Raw genomic sequence first — 23,631 nt, 5'->3', positions numbered from 1 at the left:
ATGTCAATTAGACACTATTAATAATCCTTGGAGTTTCTGTCATTTTTTAATGGAAAAATTTTAAAAGTATTGGCAAGTTTCACCTCTGACACTCGTGTCTGATAAGTGTTACTGTGTATTACTATGACATCATATTAAAGAAAATCTCCTAGAATTATTTGATTTGTTGGTCAGTGTATTGGCTTCAAAACTCAGAGCTCCTCTTTATCTACTTGTAGGTGCAAATGTTGCAACTTTGCTTTCCCCCTTACTATTTTATGATATACATACATGATATGCATTGCCAATACTAAGCAACCAATTCAGACTTTTAGTTAACTGTATCATTCAAGGGGCTTAAATCTATCAACGAGCTGGCCATTAAATGAATCACTGACCTATTTCTCAGCTACTCAAGCTAAACAACCTAAAACTGATGACCTATAAAAGCATCAGTGTGTTAAAAAAATTATTAGCTGGAGAAGCAGAGCAGCAATTGATCACTCCCCACCAATCTGAAGAGAAAGATTCACCAGCTTTAACAAATTCCAGAACGCAACAAATTCTGACCAGAAATCAGATTTTGGCAGACTGATGTCTAGGGGAAGTACTATGAAGCTCCTACACTGTCACTATTCAACCCTCTTTCCTTAGATTACTACCGGAAAATTTTATGCCAGTATTTAAAATGGTTCTTACCTGGGATACTCCAGAGTAAAATCTGGAGTGCAGACTCTCCTCAACTCAGAGAGATTAATTTTAGACCTAACACGTATTTCTACAGTGGAACAGCCCAATTCTGTGGTCCAGCCACTCTCCCTGCTTGTGTACATGTATGGTTTAGATCCAGATCCAGACCCCTGGCTGGGCCCACCCTATATAGCAAGAAGATTGAAAATATTTGGTTTAATTTCTAAGTTCTCCATTGCTCTTACCCACAGAGCACCATCCAACAGGAAATGCATGGAAGCCCCTGGCTAGCTCTTGCATGTTTCTGAGTGTGAGGACAGTGATGGGGTGGTGGGAACAGAGGACAGGGCAGTGTTTGGGGGGGCAACAGCCAAGGTCTGCACACCCAGACAGAGACTGCCAAGGGGGAGCAAAAATAAAGAGGCATCAGAAAGGGAGACAGGATTACCTTCCCCTGGCCACCTCACACAAACGTGGCACTGTGACCCCCATGCCAGGCCCTGCATCCCACTGAGGACAGAAACCTTCTGTCCCCTGTTATCTGCAGCCATCATCACTTTGGTGTCTCAGCATTTTCTCACTAAGCCACCTGCTCATAACAAAAAAAGTATGTGGTTTTCTGCTTTTTCCTCTTCCTCTGCACGAAGCAGCCCTGAATACTCAGTTATAGGCTCCTAAGAGAGCAGGCCATTCATTCCATTTGCTGAAGACTGCCCGCTTGGGGGCTGCCTTTTGGGGCTGTAAATGCATGCAGTCTCCCACCCCGATGTGGGGGGAATTACAGCTTAAAAACCAAGGCAGGAGGGGAGGCACTATTGAAAATTTCTTGCTTAATCACCCTGAAAAGCGACAAAAATCTTCCTGCTAACATACATGTATGAAGTTTTGTGTCTGATTTGTATTTGTATGATCTATGACACTGTGTGTAGATGAAGACAGAAGGTAGTAAAGGAGTGAAAGGCAGAGGAAGAGAGCGGGAGCTCTCTCACCTACAGCATAAAGGTGCCTCAGCCAAGTGAGTGCCTGAAGAGCAACTTCTGTTTTTTTTTTTTTTCTTCTTTCTTTTGCAATCATTGCTCGCTTGACAGGCCCAGACGGAATTACATCACTTCCTAAAACCCATCAAAGAGAGTCCATCTCCTGAAGAAATGCAGCTCAGATGCTCCCCGGCAGGAAGCAGGAAATGTAGATGTTCGGGTGCAGCAGGGAGGCTGCGGGAGCGCCCCTCAGGTGGGAGCGCTGCCGGGGCAGCATGCGGAGCCCCGGGCTCGTCGCCCTGCTCTCGGCCCTGGCGCTGGCTGCAGGAGCTGCCGCCACTGGTGAGTAAGAAAGCGCCTTTCGCCTTTCGCCTGCCGAGCTGGGACCGCGTGGCTTGCCTGCAGCAATGGGACCAAGTTGGAGGACAACACCCTCCAAACTGAGCACAGGGAGGAGATCTGTGGGGACTTGCTCTCTGGTGCTTTTTTTGCTGTGTTTACCCTCTCTGTTTTCAGTTGCCTCTTTTTTTCAAAGCTTTGACTTTTTTCCCCGTAGACCTATCCCCAAACAGCAGCAAACAAATCCTACAATTGCAAACCCTTCCTAAAATTGCAGGTGTGTAGAGAATCGGTGTTTCCATGTTGACCCATCAGGCATTTTGCTCCTAATTTTAGTTATTTTTTGAACTTTTTTAAACCCCATACCCATACCATCAGTATTTAATAGCAAAGTTAAAGGCAAAGCACTGCTTCCATTCAAAAGGTGACGGCCGATTTCCGCAGTCTCGGAGCACTGAAACTGGTTTAACAAAGGAACAGCAGGTTCCGGAGACAAATATTTTGAACTCTCAGCTGCAGAACAAAGTGACCAGCACCATGGACTTAGGTTCTGACCCTCTGAAGAGAAGAACCATGAGTAGAAAAGCAGCCTGTGACAAAATGCTGAGGAACTGGGCTGTCGTTTCAGAGACTCTCGCCTGTTTGCAGGGGGCATTGGTTCCACTGGCATTTTGGCAGCCAGCAGCTGAACATGACAGGCAGCTCTTGTGGTGAAACCTTGCTGAGGTAGTGCTTGTAAGCCTTTTGGGGTCAAACAAATTCCTGTCAAAGTGCCTTGGTATAGACTAGAAGTGTTTGCTGCCTGTGTGCTGCTGTGAGTGGGAGCTCTACAGAAAGCAGGGAAAGAATGATCACTCTCAGATATCACTGGACTTCTCTTAATGTCTTAAAATTCACTGCTGGAATCGGTGTTTTGGTGTGAGTGCTTTTTCCCTGAAAAACAGTAGTCTAAGCAGGGTGTAGAGCTGGGCTGCAGGCTCCTGGCGTGCTGCTGAGCTGCTTGCACTTAGGAGACTTGCTTAGCTGTACGAGCGAGCTAAGTGAGGTATAAAATGGTTTGGGTTTGGCTGTGTTACTACAGCCCTGCTGCATTGCAGACACTTTAGGGAAATATGCTTCAAGCACCGAGTGTAGCTCAGAATCAAAGCAGTCGGAGGAACAAAGATCCTGCCATGGGCAGAGCTAAACAGAGGTCCCAGGGAAATGGAGGAGTACAATGAAGGCATGAAGGCAATGCAGAGTGATCAGGCTCCTGCTTCTCTAGCTCATGTGCATAGTTCTGAGAGCTCCTATTTCATCACCACATCCCCATGGGGCGGGGGGACATCTTAGCCCGGGGTGCCCAGCTCATGACTGGGTGCACCCTGCCCATCTCTGCAATGGGCATTAGGGCCTGCAGGAAGCGCCAGACAGATGTCACACACCAGGTGTGTGACACTCCCCATTTCCTATCAGTAGATTCACCTTTAAATTCTGGTTGATTTTAGAACAGTTCCTCTTTGGGAGTGAGTCAGTCCTGCCAGAGCCCTCCCCAAGCCCTGTCAGCTCTGACTCTACAGAGCCAATCCACGGTCCTAGGGGAAGGGGAGGAGAGCACCCACCTTTGCTTCCCATACAAAGGTGGTTTTTGCTTATTCAACCAGCCCCAAAATGTACCTGGGGGCTTACTCTGACTGTGGGTGGGACAGGGAAGTTGTGAACCTGAGCCTTGGGGGGAAATTAAACTGGTGGGGGGGAAGTTTATGTAGTGCTTATGTACCCCACAGGCACTGGTGGGTCAGGAACCCCTCTGCTGAGGGCAGCCTCTCAGGGAGATCCTTTGCTCTCACCCTTCCTCGCTCACAGATCAATAGGGCAGGACCTTTAAGGGAACTTTTTCACCTTTTGCCAGACACAGTCTTCACCTTTTAAGCAGTGTACTGTCTAGAGACCATTCAGAAAACAGGCAAACAGAGTAGGATTAAATCTTGCAGCACAGACAGATTAAAGTCTTTATAAATCCTGTTCCCATACCATGCCAGAACCTCGTAAAAGCCAGCCTTGCCATTTGGATTATGATTTGTGGATGGTTTTCTCCCTGTGATGCTACAATCACTCTAATCCAGTAGCTCTAAGAGCATTCCTGAGGTCTCAGCTCTGGGTGCTGGCCTTCTCCCAGCTCCATACTGAGTGGGCATTGGGGTTTGCACCAGTTCCCTTCCCCTTGCTTAAATGCAATCAGGAAGCCCTACAGGTAACAGTGTAAGGCATCATCTCTACTGCAGGGGATGGTACTCACTGCTCAGCCTTGCAGCAGCCCTGTAGACCTACCTAGCTGTGTGTGCTGACCCTAGTAACAAGCATTAAGACCCTTACTATAGCTTATAGGAACATGCTCTGACCCTTGATTTGTTTCCCAGGCTAGGCAATCTCCCACTGTGTTCAGTGAAACAGGTGGGAAATTGCAGCCTAAGTGGCCTGACATGGGGAGCAAGAAAATGTGTGAGGGAGAGGAACAGTAAAACATGTAATATCACCAAGTTGAAGAGCTGGGGTGCTTGCAGGTAGTGCTCTATTTTGTCTGTGTCTCTGTGCTACTGTTTTGAATAGTCATTCAAAGAAACACTGCTATCAAAGATCCAGATATTCAGCAGCTTGTACCATGAGCGCAGGCAGTGACTCTCTCTTGGCAGCGAAGTGTCTTTTAGGGTGCCTCCCCTGCAAAGCCAGGTCTCTAATGGAGTAATAATTTTGACCTATTTCCCCACTGAGAATGGGCTTGAACCTGTTACAATCACCTGTTAAAATTTTCTAGCAAAGCAAAGTAACAATGTAAGAAATGAGGATTTGCTAAATTTTCTCTTTCCAAAGTGCAGTGCCCTAAAAAACAGAAGAAAAATCTTTTCTACTGAACACATCAGCTCCTCCTATGTATTTACTACCATTCGTCCATTTTAGCCACACACACAAACATTCACTGTTTTATTCAACTGCTTCAGGGACATTTCAGAAAATCTCTCATTTACGTCAGCAAGACTGTATAATAATTTTCAGTCAGTGACACCAGTCTCTTTTCCTTTAAGAGATTTTATGATCGCTGGAAAGCCTCTGGAGCTTTTGAATCTTTAATTTCAGTGTCCTCCTGAGAGCAAGGAGCACTGAGAGATTTGCATCACAGTGAGGTCGCAGGAGTATCACAGATGCAGAGCTAGAAGGCCATCAGATTAAGTAGAAGCAACTAAATGCATAAATTGGTCTGCAAAACCTGTAGTACTCGGGGTGAGCAATGAGACTACAGGTTCACAGTTTGACTCTAACATGTGTGACTGAATTTGAAACACTGCCTGTTAATGCAGCACTTCAGCTAGATAGAAACACAGTGAGGAAAAGCAGTTTCCATCTTGTAGAAATGAGCTTAAACAGTTGTTTCCTCTTTCAGGTTATACCTAGATAACGCTTTCTAAGCACCTCGTTTTAATAGGATCTTGTCTACAGATTAGCCACCCTGAAATGCTTGTGCTCCCTCATCAGAAGAGTGTACGCTCCCAACAGCTAGCCTGCAGGCTTTTAAGGATTCCTCTTCTAGCCAGACTGACAGGCAAGACCTGCCACAACAGGCAGCTGGGCAAGCCCTGGCCAAGGCAAGGAACAGCCCTTCTTACATCAACCTGAAATGTAGAGGGATGAACAGTGCAGGGATGAGCCAAGCAATACACCAGAGGATCATACAGACCATGTGGAGTGGTATGACTACACCACCAACAGAATGCGTGCATGGAGCAGAGTGATATAGAATATGGTAACTTTTTTGCAGCTTTATAGCCTTTTCTTGTTCTGTCACCTTCTTGTGAGCCTTCCTTTCACTGCATTTTTATAGCTTATGGGAAAGTTTGGAGATATAAAAATTTTCCTTTCAGGCTAATAAGCCTAGCTATCCCACTGACACAGCTCTTGCTTTTTCTCTAGCTCATTGCTTTTTCTTCTGTCAGTAGTCACTCTGGTGTAATTTGAAAAATTCCCTTGAGAGAACCCAGTCCTTGAGTCTGACGGCAAGGCAGCAGAGAGACTGATGGTTCTACAACAAAACTGAATGTGCTGACTGCCAGCTGTTTTCCTTTGCCTCACATCCAAGTGAATTCAGAAACCTGTTTGCCTGCTTACTTCATCAGGAAGCCCATATCAACACCTCTGTGTGCTGCAGCACAGAGGTAGAAATGCTGCAACAACAGACATGTTGTTTGTTTGATTGAGACATAATTTTTTGGACTCCAATCTGTAAAACTGCTTGGTATATTTGATTACTTCTGTCTCCCATGAAAAGCATATTTGGGAGCACCTCCAAAACTCAAGCAAAGTGATCCAAGCATATTTTTAAAGTAAAAAATGTTGTGTAATACCTTATAACATAGTATCTGCATACAGGGCCATAGATTTTTCATTATTTGTAAGAACTGTTAATTGAACCTTTTTTGAGATGCTGCTAGTGCTTGCTCAAGTATTTTGGTCCCTTGAGTTCTAGATTCTCTAACACCTCAAAAGTGGAACCCTGAGAACTTTCTGACTTCCAGCTCCAGCTTCTTTTTTTCCAGTTCCAGCTGTGCCCACCTTCCCCTCAGGGTGGATTGCAGCTGCATGCCAGCCCCTCTCCCTTCTCCTCTTGAAAGCATGGGAAGTGGTGATACAGGCTGGGCTGAAGCTGTGGTGTGTTCCCATCCACTTAACACAGGAAAAAGTCACCAGCATTCATGCCCCAGGTGGTCCAGACAAAGGTGAAGCCCACATGGCTGTTGTATGAGCATTTGCTCCTTGGACAAGATGTGCAGAGGGATGAGTATATGGATGCTGGAATGTAGCCAAGAGCATAAGGCTGAGCTTAATAAGAGAAAGGGCACAGGCTTTGCGAAGTCAAGGAGATATCTATATGGTCACATGGGACTTGCTCTTTATTACACTCCACTGGCTTTTCCATCCTGAATGTCATGCTCTATTGTTGTAAGATTCCCATTTTCAGGGAGCTAGTAGATGTCTGCAAGATGAAACCACAGCTGACAAGACAGTTCATGGGATGAATTATCACTGTAAATCTGGAGAAAATGTTTGAGACAGCAAAAGAGAAAATGTTTGAACAGCACCTCACAAAACCTCCAACTTTCAGATGTTCTTCTGCCCTGCTCCAAACCTTGTAATGCCCAACTTTAATCCACCCCACCAAACAGCCAGCCAGGCCAGCTGCAGCACAGCCCACTTGCTATTTTGAGCACTTTAAATTGAAACACTATGGCAAACAGCAACTTGAGGTGTTGAGGTCAGGCACCTGGGTCTCACAGGGCGGGTGGCTGTGGCAGGCACTACAGCTGCACCGGGAGTCCTGAGCCTGACTGTCCCTGCCGGACTGGAGGCACAGATCCTTCCCTGATACAACCCAGGTGCAGGTTGTGCTTTCCTACTGTGTAAAAAGAGTGATGTGTGGGTGGCCTGAGAGTGAGAGCAACTGCTGGGTGACAGGTGAGGCATCCCTTGAGGCTGAGCTCTGCTCCTCAGAGGTGACAGGGGAGTGGGATGTGTTGAGGCAGCAGGCAAAATGCTGCAGGAAATAAGAGCAATATCCTTGCAAGAACATTGTGCAATTGGCTGCCCTTCTGCTGAAAGATGTACTTAATTCGCTCAGAGAAAAGATCTCTGTAAGAGGAAGTGGTGTTCCCAGAGAGATGCTGTTTTGTCCCTGGAATTATGCAAAGTGAAAAAAATACATGGCAGCAAGGTCACTCCCTGTGATTTGCCATTTTCTTTGTCTAGAGACTAGAAAAGATAATTCTATTTCACTCAGACACAAATGATTTGAAGTCCGCTTCATAGTTCAAAACCAGGCAAAGTGGCAGAGATACTGGAAAAATCTCTCTCAGAAATCAAGCACAGCATACTCTGCAGCTGAAAGTTTATCACTGCAGTTAATGAGGTGTGACTGTTTGCTTTGCTTTAAAGTCACACCATGCTCTAGACATTTGAAAAATCCATTTTAGCTCTACGAATAAATGAAAAGCAAGGTATTTTCTCCACACCCTTGCCCTATTTTAAGCAACAGGCTTGTCTCTCTCAATATATCAAATGTGGCAGGCAGTGGGTTTCAAGGGCAATGTCTAGAGGAGGAAAATGAAGCAAGGTCATGGAAGAGGTTCAGTGAGGCTGCAGCTGGCCATCAGCTCTGCCTGTGGCACAGTCCATCACGCCGCAGCCTGCAGCACAGACATCTCTCGTGCTGCCTCGCCACTCTGCACAGCAGCAATTGAAATGGACAGGCTGCAGGCACTGGGAACTGCAAACTACCTTGGGAAAGAAAAGCCAAATGGCTCTTAGGGGAGAGGAGCTCTCCCTCCTGTCCTCTGCGATAAGATTAAGGACAGGCAGCAGATCACGGGAAGGGGTGGAGCAGCACACACCTAAAGGGGTGGTTACCTGCAAGGGAGGCAGAGATAGGGTTTTGCCCTTGTCTGATATACTAAATACAGGAGAGACAGAAACTATTGGTACAAAGTGCTTTGCCACAGAAGAGCGATCATTCTCATTGTCCTATTGTGCTGTAGGAGTCTGGTGACCTTCACAGTATTACATTAAGTATTCAAATTCCTCCCTAGTTTTTAGGAAAGGATGGAACAATCAGATGCCTGTGTGCTATGTGCAGCATAAACATCTAGATGAAACACTGCTGTCACACTCAAATAATTTTATTCATCTGAAATTTGGTTTCCTTGAATACAGTCTCATGAAATACTCATCTTTGAGACAAATCTGGTGGGAGATGCTGCAGAGCGGATTAAGCAAGAGATAGCGCTCTAATCCCAGTTTTTCTCTCTCACTTGACATCCCTGGGAAGGACAGCATCCCTGTCCTTCTGATTCCTCATTTGTAAAATGGAGATGATAACTGCTCATCTCTCAGGGCCATTATGAAGATTAATGTGTTTACAAAAGCATTTAAAATGCTAAGTACTTTTGGTTCCAGTCCTGTGAGATTGGAAATGCCAGCACTGAGGTGCTGAAAACCTTAAGCTCTTGCTAACTCTTGTGGAAACTCTGGCTGCCCAGCGCTTTACAAGAACAAGGAGAAACATATAATTGCAAAAGTCAAAAATTCCATCCTGCTTTATTGTATAAAATGAGATGTGCACCATGCTGGCGTTGAATCTGAAGGGGCAGATAACACCAAAAAACCCATCATTTCATTTCATTTCATGCCAAGAAAATTCTTGAAGGCTTTTCTGCTGTAATTTAGATAAAGGCTGATTTTGCACCTTTGGCTACAACAGGATTTTTGGCATCCATATAGAATACAGTATCAGCCCAGAATTTGCAGTACTTCTTTAAAGCTTCTAAACTCTGTGACAGTCAATACTCTTATGTAAATACACAAAAAGGGACTTGTTTCACTATTACTGACACAGCCAATTTTAGCCACTTTTCTTGTGAAATGCATGATAATTGAAACCAGAACTGAGATCAAAGTTCAAAACCTCCACCTTAGCACTCATGGGGAATATCCAGCACTGATGTTTTGCCACACACTCCTTCAGCCAGCCTGTAGAATCAGTCAGAGGAACAGTTCACTGGACCATGCAGTGAGGTGTCCATGTTACTACCACCTCTTCTAGTCCACACAGATGGGGAAGTCAGCAGCTTTTGCATCCTTCAGACTTCCTGTCACCAACTGTGTTTTTCACAGTGAGCCAAATGTAAGAAATTTGAGAAAGGTACAGAAACAGGGAGATGAGTGAACCAAAGGAACTGGTGAACAAGGATAATGGTCTCTCTGAAGGAAGTACCTAACTCCTTGGGTAAGGGGAGGGACATATGTGCCAAGACTGAGAAGCAAAACAGGCTGGTGTGGTTTACTGAGAAGCAGAATAATTTCTCATGCGAGCGAGACCGGATGCCAACCTGCAGCAAAAGAAGTCTGTTTGTGCAAGGCAGCTGTGTGCAGAAAGATGACACATGCTGACGTGTCCCAGGAAAAGTCAGCTGAGGAACGTGGTCATGACTGGTAAGATTTTGTGATTAAGTTGAGATCTAATTTTACATCCAATGCCCAAGACTTCCAATCTGTGTGTATAGGGCATCTGTTGGGGTTTTTTTAATACATCAAATGGGAAGTAAATGCTAAAGTTGTACACTGTGGCTCACTGATAATACTAATGAGACTCTTAAAATGTTAAGCTCTCCCCATATATTTGACAGACCCTGGAAATGATGGATCAGGAGATGGATCGATGATATTACCCACTTTCACAGCAACACATCTTCCTGCTATGGCTCCTTCGACTGTGGATGACCACGAGCCAGTACTTGTAACTGCAAGCACTACTGAAAGCAGCTTTGATACACAGAGTTCTCCAAGTACTGAACTGAATGCTGTGAATGATGAGGAGAGCCTAGAAGCAGAAGAACAGTCTATCTTGATATATGTTGTCCCTGTGGCGCTGCTGGTCCTGCTGGTTTTGTTGATCACATTTTTTGTAATGCATCACAAAAGGAAAAAGTCCAAGCAAGGTAAATTTGTCTTCTTGTGCATCAAAAGGCTGTTTCTAGGATGTGTTCAACATTAACAGAGCATTAAGGGGTGGGGTGCCACATTTAGGATGCCTTTCTCTGACTGTAGCTGCATGTTTGACAAGTAAGAGAGGGATCCTCCCCAGACAGCAGTACCTTCTCACACACCTCTCCTTGGGCAGGAGCTACTTCTGCTTCTTGGCACCTCCTGCTCATGCTGCCAAGCCCATGGGTGCCCTGGCACCAATCTCTGGCTCCTGGAAATGTTGAGAATGCTCAGGGATATAACTGTGGCTGCAAATGCTTGTTCTGTGTTTATGCTCAACAACTTTAGGCAAGGTGAAATTAATGCTTCTATTGCTCTTAGTGCCCTCAAGGTAAAGGTGCTTGGAGCTTCAATAAAATAAGAACAAGAAAAATCATTATAAGGAACAATTTTAAGGAAACCTGATTGCATAGGGTGGAGGCTGCTATGAAGACATCACAGCAAATGAGCTAGGTCAGACTGCCTGGGTGCTGCAGTAGGGTGAGCAATGCTTCAGGAAGGTGCCGTGATCTGCTAACAAAGGAATTGGTAACTTGGAGTATCAAATCACAGAACAAACTGAGGTGTCATAATGAACCACATAGTTGGTAAGTGAAATTCTGAGATGGTCATACCCGTGTATCTACATAACCAGAGTGCAGCTGTCAGCTCATTAGCCTGCAGACAGTGCAACACATTCAACACAGATTTAAAGTCAAGTTTTCAGTGTATTTTTAGGTTGTATTTGCCCAGTCACTGGGTTTGCCTCTAACAAACTATGAGTTTGCAACCAGGCACCCAGTTGCCTGCGTGTTTCTGGATGACTGAAATGCAGGTACACTCTTCAGAGGGTTAGGAAATGTGGTACCTTTCAGGAACACAATCTTAGGATCTCATGCCCTGTGCCAGCCTAGGATTTTGAGCATTCTCAAGGATGGGGCAGATGGCTCTGTGGTTCTGGGGTGGCTCTGCAGTCTGGGAATGTGCTGGAACAACTGGGAGGTATCACCTGTTGGCAAAAATGAATTAAAAATAAGGATGATTTAAGACAGGTTTTTCAGTCACTTGATTCCTGGAGGTGAAGGTGTTTATCAGAATTATATCTGTGACACCATATCCCCCCTCCATTTTTACTGTGTCCTGGAGTCATAAGTAGATTGGATCCCTTTTTGACATCTGGCTAGTTCAGCTTCATTTGCCTGAGATCTAATCTGCCGTGCAGTCCAACTCCCTTCTCCCCATGAGCAGCTCCCAGAGTCTCCAGACAGAGCTGAATTGCCCAAGTGTAATCTGTAGCAAAATGTCCCAATGCTTCTAGTAAACAATTTTTTTGCAGAAGTGGTTTCTTTTCAGGACACCATTTCCCTCAGCACATCTGTTTTGCTGAAGGAAGTGTGCATCTGCCCTGTCCTGCCCACAGTAACACCAACACTGGGCTTCCTCCCAGCATGGTTGAGCTAATAATGAGATGCTTTTAGATTCAAAAGAATGGGTTCCTCTGAAAATTGCAAACAGGATGTTTGCAAAAAGATATTTTGTCTTTCATCTGCAATTTAGTTTTTATGCCTTTTGAAAATGCAACCTGTTTTACTTGACCCTATTCAAGGCTTGCACGCAGTCTGGACCCTGTGAATACAATGGGTAAATATCATGCAGAACTATGAACACCAACTTTCTTCTTTTCCAGATGAGCTGGGAAGTGAAAATGTAAAAAGGTAAATTTTATGAATATACTTATTTTTAAAAAAATTTCTTTTATTCTAACCTTTGTCTCCTTCACTGCCTCTTCTAATTTAGCTGTACACTAAACACCATTACTTTTTACCATCAATTGAACCAGCAATCTGAGCAGGTGGATAAAGTGTGACTTCAGTATGTGGCTGAAGTGTAAGACTAGAGCAGGATAACAAGAGTTAGTGGTGGCTGAGGCAAGGGCTGCCCCACAGACACCCACAGCCCTCAGATCTCACTGAGCCTGCTCTTAACCACCACAAGTGGTACAAGGTGCCCCATGAGCAAAGGGGATCAGTTCCCAGGCTCATCACAGGTTTTTGCTATTCAGTATAAGCTCTGTGTCTTGCTCCCCTGTTTTTCAAGTTTATCTTCTTACTCAGAGGTGAGGCAGAAAGACTTGCCTGGCTGCCACAGGAGCAATGCTTTAGATGCTTGGAAAACAAGACGAGAAGCTGTGTGGCTCTTATCAGAGCCATAATTTTTATTGTTGCCTTTTATTGACCTCCGTCTTGCTAATTAATGCTGAAAGTTCACAAATTGGCTCTATGGGGAAAAAATGTTTTTTTTTTTTCTGAAAACATATTTTCTATCATATGACTACAGGAATGATAAGCAAAAGGAAGCTAAGCAGAAGCATTTAAATAAACACAACTCTCATGACCTTTCCTTTTGAAGTCACTGCAAATGTCAGTCACAGTTATGATGAAACTTTAGGCCTTCAGCTTTCAGCACTGGAGAAATGGCACTTCTGTCATGTGTTCCAGGAGGGCAGGGACAAACTATCTTATTTTTTTTTAGTTTTCTATTTACAGCAGGGACAGTTTTCAAGAAGCTGCCATGATCCTGTGCTCTGGCATGTCTCTGGCTGCACTGAGTCCTTCTGTGTTAAGTCTCAGCTGGCCCCACCTCTGCCCAGTACTGGCATCTCAGAGCCGCTCCCTCGCATCTGTTTGTGGCCCCTTGGTTCACACCCACTGGGCTGACATCTCCTCAGATTACTGGGCTAGGATGGCTTTCCAGAGTTAATATGTGTGTCTGCAATTATAGACAGTCATACAAAATCACTACATTGTAAGTTGTTTGAATTAAACTCGTTGTGTAATGCTTTTTTCCCCCCTCTCTTCTCTCAAGTCCTATTTTTGAAGAAGATACACCCTCTGTTATGGAGATAGAAATGGAAGAGCTTGATAAATGGATGAACAGCATGAACAGAAATGGTACACGGTAACCCCTCTACTCCATCCTCCCTCTCTTGCCTGCTGACATAGATCCCATGCATAGGAAATCAGTGGAAGGTGTTTTGTATGCATATCACTGCCTTCCCTATAACATTTTTAGTTGTGCTCTTGCCTCCCTCCTACTAAAATAACTGAACAAATGTCAGGGGTAGATTTTTTCAGAGGAGTATTTTAGTTTGTGTGGGAGTTTATTTTTAATATGTGATAGAATCTCATAAGTGTTTTCAGTTTCCAGCAGACATTTCTATTAAACACACTTATAGCTGTGAATGTTATTTATATTTTTAAATACACATTTTAATACTAAATACTAGCTTCTCTGAAGCATCTAGTCCTTTCAGTCTCCAGAATTTCTACACTTTTGTGCTCCACACAGAGGTATTTGAGAAGAAATATGCATTTGCTCATAGTTCAGACCACCATTTATTTAAAACTGCTGCCAGGAGCCTATGAATACACCCTTCCCCTCCCTTCAGGGCTATCAGCACATGGAGCAATTAGGACATATAGGAACTACCAGCAGCAGCATCTTCAGCTGCCTTCTCAGTTACTTATGAGTACCTTGCATTTCCCTCCCCGTTTTTCTCCCAGGTGAATTCCCCAGTCAAAATCTCTAAGAGGTCTGCTTTGTCTTTCTAGAGTCTCCTCAAAAAATGCAGGTCTTCAGTAAGCCATGAGTTAACCAAGGCCTGATTTTGAACCATGAACAGCTTTTCACTGGCTAGGAAATGCTGAAAAACTGATATTTTTTTCATTCCTGGTCCCTTGCCTTCTATCCAAATGGTTCATTTGCCTGACCTACTAGGCATGCTTTGTTTTTCAGGACATAAAGCTCTTTGGAGCATTTCTTTGCATTAGCACAGTGCTCCACATGATGGGGTTTTGACCTTCGCAGTCTGAAAGCTTTTATAGAAAACATGTGCTAAGTGGCAGTAGTGAAAGAGAGACATTAACTGTACTACATGGGAAAAAAGTGGTGTAAAATATATTTTAAAATTTTGTGGAGAGAAAGAAGCAAGTATTTTACATACATTCATGTGTGTGTGTTAGTGTTCCCTAAACTCCAGCCCCAAATTCCCAGCTGGACTATAAAGCATAGGTGCAACTGTCAGCAGTGGAAGATTAACAAACAACTTTCCTTGTGGCAGTGTGTAGGAGACAGTGCTCAAAAGTAGCTCATTTGTATAGGGGTACATAAAGAACTGGAACATATAAAATAAATAAATCGTGGCAACACCTATCAAAGGGAAGGAGGAGTAAGATTCATGCTCTGGGGACCCTGCAGATAAAAGGGTGCAGAGTGCATCTGCAGGTCTGTATTCTAGAGTGACTACATGATAAAAGTTCATGCATTTTTGAAATAAATGTAGAACAACTGCCAAAGCACAGTAACTATTCTTCCTTTTCCAGGTGACTGTGAATGCTTACCTACTGTAAGAGAAGAAGAAAAAGAATCAATCGCCAACCCAAGGTACTTTAATTCATTCTATTATTTGAAGAAATAAGGTCAGTGCCACTCTAAAATATTTTTTGTATGTAATTATAGAAATATTCTTTGGTCCATTAAAGTTTTCAAATTTTTATATATAGAAACTTTGACTTCAACTTAAACTGAAGGCTTGACACTCTAATTTCTAAACAGGTCTCTTCCTGTAAACTGCACTGCTAAATAATCTTACAGTTGTAAAGTGGTGCAAGACAGACAACCAGATGGCACAGATGGAGTTTCACTCACTGATCAGACTTTAATCACAGTTTCCCAAGGTGATAATACAAGCATTCAGCATAGCTTCCTTGGCACCCTTCAGCAAAGGCACCCAGTTCCCCTCTGCCACCTGCTGCCTATAGGTTCTTGGGAATCACTGCCAGATGTTTTGGCTGGAGCTGTGACCTGACAGACAGGGACTTGTCTGACTCCAAGGAAAAAATGAGAATGAGAAGCACGAAGGATCTTCCTGGTGCCCCCTTGCAGCACTCCCCCAGAGCTGGCACTAGTTGATAGTCCAAGCAGAGATCCCAGTGGGATGCAAAACCACAATCCTGACAGCTTGTAAACTTAAAATCTTTCTGGTCGCTTTCCTCAGGATTTTGGCCAGAACTCCTAAACCCCTCACAATTTCCCTAATTAAAAATTCTGATTCTTGTTTCAAGAGGCTGTACATTGCCCTTGCCTGCACCCTTGTGTTGCAGCTGCATTTTGAGGAGTGGGCAAAGCAGCTTCTCTGTGCCAGGTTATGATAACAAACAAGCCATGCTGTGTGCCAGGAAATCCCTGGTGCAGTGGAAGCGTGATGCAATCAGGCAAGGCCAGGAGCAGGGAGAGGACCTAGGTCTTCTGCTTCCCATGGCATCAGATAATTCCACTGACCACGCCTCTCTGGCAGAATTGCACCTTCTGCAGTAGACTGTCATAATATTCCATTCTCCTTTTCTGAATTTCCTTGCTCAGGAGTGAAATAGGGATGTTAAATCACCACTGCTGCAGAGTTTGCAGCTCAGTTGCTCCAAATCTGCAGTTTCAGAGGAGCCTTTGGAGGGGGCTTGTCCACTACAGCCACTTGTATATAAAAGGTTTCTTTTTACACCTATTGCAAGTGAAATCAATGTTGTTGTTTCAGTTCAGTTTTGTTTAAAAAAAAAAAAAAGACTTAGATCCTAGATTCCAGATGCAAGCAAGCACATTAATTTTAACCTTAGCAACTGGAAAAGATCCTGGATTTGTTAGCCATCTGGGTCTTCCCTTCCTGCTGCTGAATGATAACTCAGAGGGGGGAAAATTGTTAAGGGGAGGCAGCTGCACAGCAGTTCTCTAAAAGCAGATTTGCTGAGCATGCCACTGACTATAGCAGGGAATACAGCACAAAGGATGCTTCAGCCATAGGCTAACACTGGCAGAAGTCATACTGTAAAAGGCTTTTCAGGCACAACACCACCCTTAGCATCAAGTTTACTTTCCAAATGGGTAACAATTCATTTTAAGGGGGAAAAAACCCCATCAGGGCCTACCAGCTTGAGCTGACATTTTACCATCCTTGCTAAAGGAGTGGTTTTGTACTGGATTTGCATTAACCTCAGCAGAAAAAGGGGGTTTTGCTCCTGGCTCTCAAAATGCATCTTTGAGCCACATCCTACCTCAAGCTCCCCACCTGTAAAACAGAGTTATTTTAGAACACTACAGTGAGGTTTAAGCCTTGATATAAAAAAGCAACCCTGTTCAGATAAGTATGCTCCAGTCAGAGCAAAGGCACACACATTATTTAAGCAAATTTTCTTCTGAATGGTATCCTAGAATCAGACTAAATTAGAGAAATTTATGCCTGTAAATTGTAGAAAGGCAAACAAATGCAAATAAAAATAGGAGATTTATCTCTAAAACATTCTGAGCTTCTCAGACAAGGGTTATTAGTTGAATACAAAGGGCAAGAATATTAGATTCAATTTCAGATTCTGAAAGACTACTTTGTTTAGGAAAAAATCTTCTAAAATTAGGGTAATTTATATTTTAGATTTTATTGATATTTCAGTATGAGAAACATCTCAGGCCACACTGAACAGAGATGGTGTTTTCTTGCTTCACAAAGATGCTGAGGAGGAGTTTATCAAGACTCAAATGTCTTGAACTATGAATGATTTTGATATAATTTTGAAAACATATGAGACAAAAAACATTTAAATAATGACACTTTGACATTTTCAGAATGAAGGTTGTTCCAAAACTACTCTTCAAAGTGAATTTTTAGTATAAAAATTTTTGAAAGTTTGACGAGCAGAACTGTGTGGTAGTAAAGTATTTCTATGTTGAGTGTTTCCCTTACCCCAAGGCAACTTCTTCAAATTTCATTTCACATTAAATTTAGAAATGCACTTCATTGTAATGTGAAAAGATATTTGAAGTGGTGGGATTTATGGGAAACAAACAAACAAACAAAAAAATCCTGTTTATTTGCAATTGAACCTTACCAGTCTAAGATCTGCTGCTTTTCTCAACCAAATTCTTAGATGATTAAATAATATCAGAAAGAGAATTACATACAGATAAACAGATGTTTTCAGCAGCTCTTTTGAGCAGGGAAAGTGAAAGTGGAAGAATAAGAAATAAAATGAAACAAAGCTATAATTATGGCAAAATTTGTACTCATGAGCATCAAGGCTGCACATTTGTGCAAAGGAGGTAAGAAATGACAACCTGGGCTCCCTGATAGGTGGAGGTCACCTCCCCTGGCCTTGTAGGCTGAGTTACAAACATGTATATACACATTTTCAAAATTTATATGCACTGTTCAAAAAACATATTTTATATTTTAATCAAAACCTCTTACATTTGAAAGCTACTGCTAGAATCCTGATTGTGCCTGGGCACAGAATTGCAACCCCCCCCCTCCCCACTCCCAGCTGCCTGGGGCCAGGGCTCCCATCCTGTGCTTGCAGGAGGGAGCAGACAGTGTGTGCAGGGGCAGCTGGCAAGGGCTGATGATCTGTGGGGCACAAGGGAGTAGAGACCAATCTCTGCTCCAGGGACCTTTACTGTTCCAGAAAAATAAGTGCAGCCCCTTCACAGCATGGGTCATGGTAGGGGATGGAGTACAAGCAATTCCCCTGTGCTTATATCACCTGAGAGGTTTGGTTTGTCTTGGGTGCTGCTGGGCACCCTTCTTGTCTTTCTGTCTGAAAAAGGATGACTCCTTCCTATGGAGAAATGTTTTGGATCAGTACAGAAAGAAGTAATGCATTCCCAGGATGTGCCTCAGTTTGGCAACAGACTTAAGAAAACATGTAAAATATTAAGATTATGAGTGGCCCTTTTAACTTCAGAGGTGGTTTAAAACCCTGCTGTTATCCCTGCTGACTGAATTCAGATCAGACAATATATGTCACATTTTTAACATTGGCATGAGCTAAACATTATTAAGAGAGTGCTAGGGAGCAAGCCACTTGGGCAGAAACCAGTGGGACAAAGAGAAAATGCACCTGTTATGAGGTCAGCTGTAAACCAAAAATTCCAAAGTTATCCTCAGCTGAGGAAAGAGAGCCAGCAGCAGGAGAAAGGCTGTGCTGGGCACCCATGAACCATCAGACAGGAGCTGCCAGCAACAGTCCATCCATTGCATGACTGACAGATTTATTTTCTGGTAACACCTTCTCATGAACTCTAGAGATACTCTTGCTTGTTATTTCCTGCTGAGACAACTAACCCAAGAGCGTGACACTGGTGTTTTTTTCCTTTCCACATGTACACAGTGATGGTGAATCATGAAGTCCTCAGGACAGCAAAGAACTAGCTAAAGGGATGCAGCACACAAGCTCATCATCCCCCAGATATTGGAAGAACTGGATTTAAATACAATTCATCTCAAAAGTCCAGAGAAGCAAATGCTTTTGTTGTCTCCTGCTTCATATGGTTTTTAGAAAGGAAACATCGCCAAGGGAAGAGAAGAAAAGAAAAAGAAGTGGAAAAAAGAAAAGAAAAAAAGAAAAGCACTCTAGGAAGATTAATGACTCATTTAAATTCTTTTTGCAATGAGATTCATCCCAATTCAAGAGAAACCCCCTTTTTACCCCTGATGAAAGTTCTCAAAGTAGTCCATATTTCTGTGTCGTTCTGGAGTTGTGTATTGTGCAGCACTTAAAACCAATTCTGTTCCAGGCTTGGTGGGTTTCTTTGTTTTGGTTTGGTGTTGTGGGTGTTTGTTTCAGTGTCCATAATTCTGGACTGCCCTGGTTTGGTGGATGTGAAGCTCATGCCTATGCAATGTTTATTTCTCAATTTGCTTTTTCTGAACAGTGCACTGATTTGCACAGGACTGCTGCTGGGGTGGTACCAGGCTAGGACTGACAGACCAGCTCTGAGGACAGACAGCAGCTGAAAAGCCTCTCAAAGGAATAGCCAGAAGTGACTGCAGCCCAGCCAGGGCACAGACTCCGTAGAGTGCTTTTTGGTTTTCAAATTAAAGGCCCTGTAGAAGTGACAAGTATTATCTTGAGACTGCCTTTCAGTTTGTTATCTCCACAGATGGGCGCCCTGGGCTAGCTCTCCCTGTGTAACTCTTCTCCCTGCCCAGGGCTGTCCTCTAACCACCTACTTCAGGAATATTCAACTTAAAAACTTTTCTTTTTTTTTTTTAATAAGTGAGGTTGAAAAATGGAACAATTCAGTATTCACATTAAATGCAGATTTAGATAAGCATGTGTTATGCATAACTACTTGGCCGAGGTTTTCAGATAGATGAGGTTTTCTGCTGCTTCTGTTTTTAAATACTGAGCCTGCAATATCTTAAAGACAAGGACTTCTAAGTGTGCCTGGTCACTTTTAGTTACAATGAAAAAAAATCAGACTCCTGGCATACCTCAGGGTGGGAATATGAATGTTGAAATTGTGCCAATTGATTTTAGACAGCACATCTCTTAGGGATGTAACTTAAATATGTAACACACATAAAAATGAATCCTCGTCTGGGCAAAGTTTCTCTTGCCTTATTTAAAATAGCAGTTTCATATCCTACCATATCTTATATCCTACCTATCCTCCTATTCTATTGAAATATATAATGCCTTCCTACTCAATACATGTTTAATATGATCAGGGTTCTTTTGCTTGCAAATAATTCTTTTGCTTGCAAATAAGTTATCATGCACAGCTTGATTAAAGAGAGAAAACAAATGCCCCTGTGATGGTATCTAAGTATCACTAACAGTTGACAAATACAGAGGATGGTTCAGCTTTGTGAATAATTAAAGACATGTCAAAATACAGAAGGAAAATTGTGTAGAGCTAACGATATTCATTCATTATTGAATTTGAATTGATTAGTAATTTCCTCAAAGAATAAAAATTTTTCTCTGTTTGGATGATTTTTAACTTTGAAAGAAGTGTTTTAAGTTCATCTTTCACAACTCTTTTTAAACATTTCCACCATTTCCTGACAGCAAACCCATCACGTAGAATAATGGTTTAAAAGAATGCTGTCACAAGGGAAAGAAAAAGTGAAAGATTGAAATTTAGAATTTTTTTTTTAAATTTAACTAGATATTTTCCAGTAGCAGTTTTGTTAGCTACTTCTTTCCAACAGACAAAGATGTTTTGCTTAGGTGTCTTACAATTTGCAAAGCAGTAACCTGAAGATGCCCAAAACAGAGAGACTGGGCTTTTTTTTAATGGTACAAGATTAAAGGCTATATTTTAAGACCAGCTGTGTGGTTGGAGGACAGCCAGTGGGACCCAGAAGTTCACAACAGCAGTGACTCCCACCACACCATGCTCCAGTCCACACAGCCCTGTGTCCAACAGCTGCTGCCTTCTCCCTGAAGTACAGCTGGACATGAAGAATAGGAGTCCTTGCCTTTTTTTTTCTTTATTTTTTTCTTCTTTTGAAAATGAACCAACTCCCAAAGGTGACGTTGTATCATTGTATGGCTTAACTCAGTTCTGGTACACTGATGACCCATTTGATATTAGTGCAATGCACCAACTCAGCTTGCTGTGGTACTTGCAAAGAGCCTGTGTTGTGGATGTTGATGGTTTGGGGTTAACGTTAATTCTACATGGTCCTTCTCCCAGATAAAAGGCTGTAGAGTTCCAAATAAGTTTCTCAGAGATTAAGTTTCACTTTTATATTTTATTTTTCAAGTTTACCTTGAAAGAATGTATTTTCTGTAAACTTATGCCACTAAGCATTTATTCTTATTCCAGAGTTCATTACTGATCAATCTATATAAAGCTTTAAAATCAATTTTGTCCAGAACTAATGTCTAGGTTATAGGTTTATAATTATTCATGTCACTTACCCTCTCTAAATTCTGGCATGCTAGAGGATTTATTTGCCTCTTCAGGAACTTTTCTTGGCATTTAAAAATGCAAAATAATGCTTTGGGCACTCCCTTGGCCAATTCTGACACAAATTTTCTCTATTTGCTGGTTTTTAAAAGCATGAACTTAATATATGCTGTGTTACTATTGAAAAATGTGCCATTCCATCACATCTCACCTGTCATTAGGTCCTGTCCTCCTTGTGTGAAACAGACAGAGGGTGAAGTAATTTGCATTTCAGCGTAGTTATGGATATTTCTAATAGATTCCCTCAGCACTAGACAAATACAATTTTTAGTATTTCTCTTTTTCCTGAATATTTATACATCACTTTTATTCTTTCCCTAGCCCTAAACTATGGAAGGGATCACTCATTCATCTGCATTGCTCCATGCCAGCCCACTGGTCTCTCTCTTTGATCACAACTTTCATACTGAGGTCTGCATTTGCCACAGCCACTGTCCAACACCTGCTCTCTCACTTACAGCCCAGCCTTTCTGTGGACACCAGGTTCAGGGTGTCCCTGAACCATGGAACCAAGCTGCACCATGGGCACTGCTTTGGCCCCTCTCCTCCCTCAGCCCATTTGGTATTCCCCTCTTCTGCTCACCCGTATGCCCCTTGCTCTCCTGTTTGTTTTATACTTTTCATCAGTTCCTGGTCATTTCCTTTTGCAGTTTCGCCTCAGTATTTTAATTTTGTGGGTGGATTGAATTACAGGGGATTTAGGCCATTTCATGCCTACATTAATACAGCCAAAACATTATGATATTCCAGTTCATGGGTATTAACTGTACACCTTCCATTGATGAACCTTCATTCTTCCTAAATCATTCACACAGTCAGGTCCTCTAACCCACAAAATAAAAAGGAGAGCAACCAGACAGCAGATAAGATAGCAGCAAACTCCCAAAATTATTTTATCACCATGCACTCCAGAGTATTCAAGGCTCTGTGGTAATATCCTCATTGTTAGCCTGATCTGAGCCAACCCATCTCACCATCACCCTGCAACATCTACCAGTAACTGATAAGTTATCATCCCTCTGTAGAAAATGAGAAAGAGCACAGAAACAGGAAGTGTCTCCCACTATGTACTATTCAAAAATGTTTCACAAATGTGATGATCCCAAAGGAACTGCTACCTCTTCTTCAATAATTTCAGCAGTTATCCAGCACTTGAAGACAATTTGACATCTCCTTTACAGACTGAGGCCTTTTTGTCCTGCAGAAAAGCTACAGATCCAAAGGAGGATTTGTCTGAGAAATACATAAGTAATAAGAAAGGTAATTAAAAATCAACACCTCTCCTAGATATGCTAAAAATCAGTACCTTAACAAAATAGAAATAATTCCTCCATAAAGTTACAAACATAAGGTTGCTGATATTACCAGCAGCTAGTTAATTCAATAAGAGTCCTGCACTTGTAAAGCACACAGCCCTAACATTAACCTCAGCAAAAAGGAACATTCTTTTAGTTTCCAGATAATCATAAGTTATAGATTCGTAGATAACTCTTGACCTGAGATTAAAATAAAATTTTTTTTTTGTAATTCTAAACTCATTGGGGGACGCTAAATTGAACTTTTGTTACCTTTCTGATGTGAGACTGCTGTATATTCAACTGTTTTATCAAAAGGCTGTTTAAAATTATTTTGTAATGTAAATATTTGAAAGACACAATATTACTTAATTGTATATAAGAGTTTGAGATTTTAAACAGCTTGTTCTAATAAAGTTTTTTGTGTCTACAGGTTCTGTTTTTTCCATAGTCCTGCTAATCCATTCAAGTCTATGGATGCTAATTACTTGTAACTGACGCCACAACTACTCAGGGCTGAGAAGATGTGCACAGCTCTATATGGTACATGGATATCTTTCTCTCTAAAATTCAGGCAAAGGAAAAAAAGAAGAGCTGCTTTATATTTCATTATATTCTTGTTGGGATATTTCAGATTGTTTATATCAATAGATCAATTCTGACTCCAGACAAAGTAGTGAATTACTCCCATGATTTGTCCTTGGGTGACTGTTGCCATCTTTCTTAAATGATCAATCATTTCTCAGGTTATTTCCGTTAAAACACTCAAATGGGAGTCTCCAAGTTGATAGACCTGCTAAAGTAATTTTCAGTGGATTTAAAGGAAAAGGAAGAAAAAAGATTAAAAAGAGACATGTATTTCCAACTAGAGGATTAGAAAGTATTAATAAAGTAAAGCATTACTTTCATCTATTTTTGCAACAGACAATTCCATTAGAGAGGTGTTTAATGGCCGGGGAGTATCCAGAAAGCTTGAGACAGTGTTTATTCTATTTAATGCTCTT

General features: G+C 42.3%; 1 protein-coding gene across 3 annotated transcripts; it reads left to right on the top strand.

Annotated features, from left to right (window-relative positions):
- The first annotated feature begins 1,774 nt into the window (after window positions 1–1,774).
- TMEM154 (transmembrane protein 154) lies at window positions 1,775–23,057 on the top strand. 3 transcript variants are annotated; one of them, XM_018926717.3, is made up of 6 exons: window positions 1,775–1,988; window positions 10,193–10,504; window positions 12,217–12,244; window positions 13,395–13,480; window positions 14,912–14,972; window positions 18,740–23,057. In XM_018926717.3, exons 1-6 carry the CDS (start codon window positions 1,859–1,861, stop codon window positions 18,753–18,755), a joined length of 633 nt encoding a protein of 210 aa, XP_018782262.1. In that variant the 5' UTR covers window positions 1,775–1,858; the 3' UTR covers window positions 18,756–23,057. The 3 variants fall into 3 exon arrangements, with proteins under 3 accessions (XP_018782262.1, XP_050829551.1, XP_018782263.1); XM_050973594.1 differs by lacking the exon at window positions 1,775–1,988 and adding an exon at window positions 5,560–5,763; XM_018926718.3 differs by lacking the exon at window positions 1,775–1,988 and adding an exon at window positions 9,314–9,998.
- Window positions 23,058–23,631: the final 574 nt, after the last annotated feature.

Source organism: Serinus canaria, chromosome 4 (assembly GCF_022539315.1).
Source record: "Serinus canaria isolate serCan28SL12 chromosome 4, serCan2020, whole genome shotgun sequence".
Classification (NCBI taxonomy): domain Eukaryota; kingdom Metazoa; phylum Chordata; class Aves; order Passeriformes; family Fringillidae; genus Serinus; species Serinus canaria.
This window is presented reverse-complemented; position numbering and strand designations above follow the sequence as displayed.

Bases quoted from the DNA above. Each gene is read 5' to 3' on its own strand.
- TMEM154 (XM_018926717.3), top strand. From the start codon at position 1,859: ATGTTCGGGTGCAGCAGGGAGGCTGCGGGAGCGCCCCTCAGGTGGGAG. The intron at 1,989-10,192 runs GTGAGTAAGAAA...TATATTTGACAG, and splicing joins TGCAGGAGCTGCCGCCACTG to ACCCTGGAAATGATGGATCA. The intron at 13,481-14,911 runs GTACACGGTAAC...TTCCTTTTCCAG, and splicing joins GAACAGCATGAACAGAAATG to GTGACTGTGAATGCTTACCT.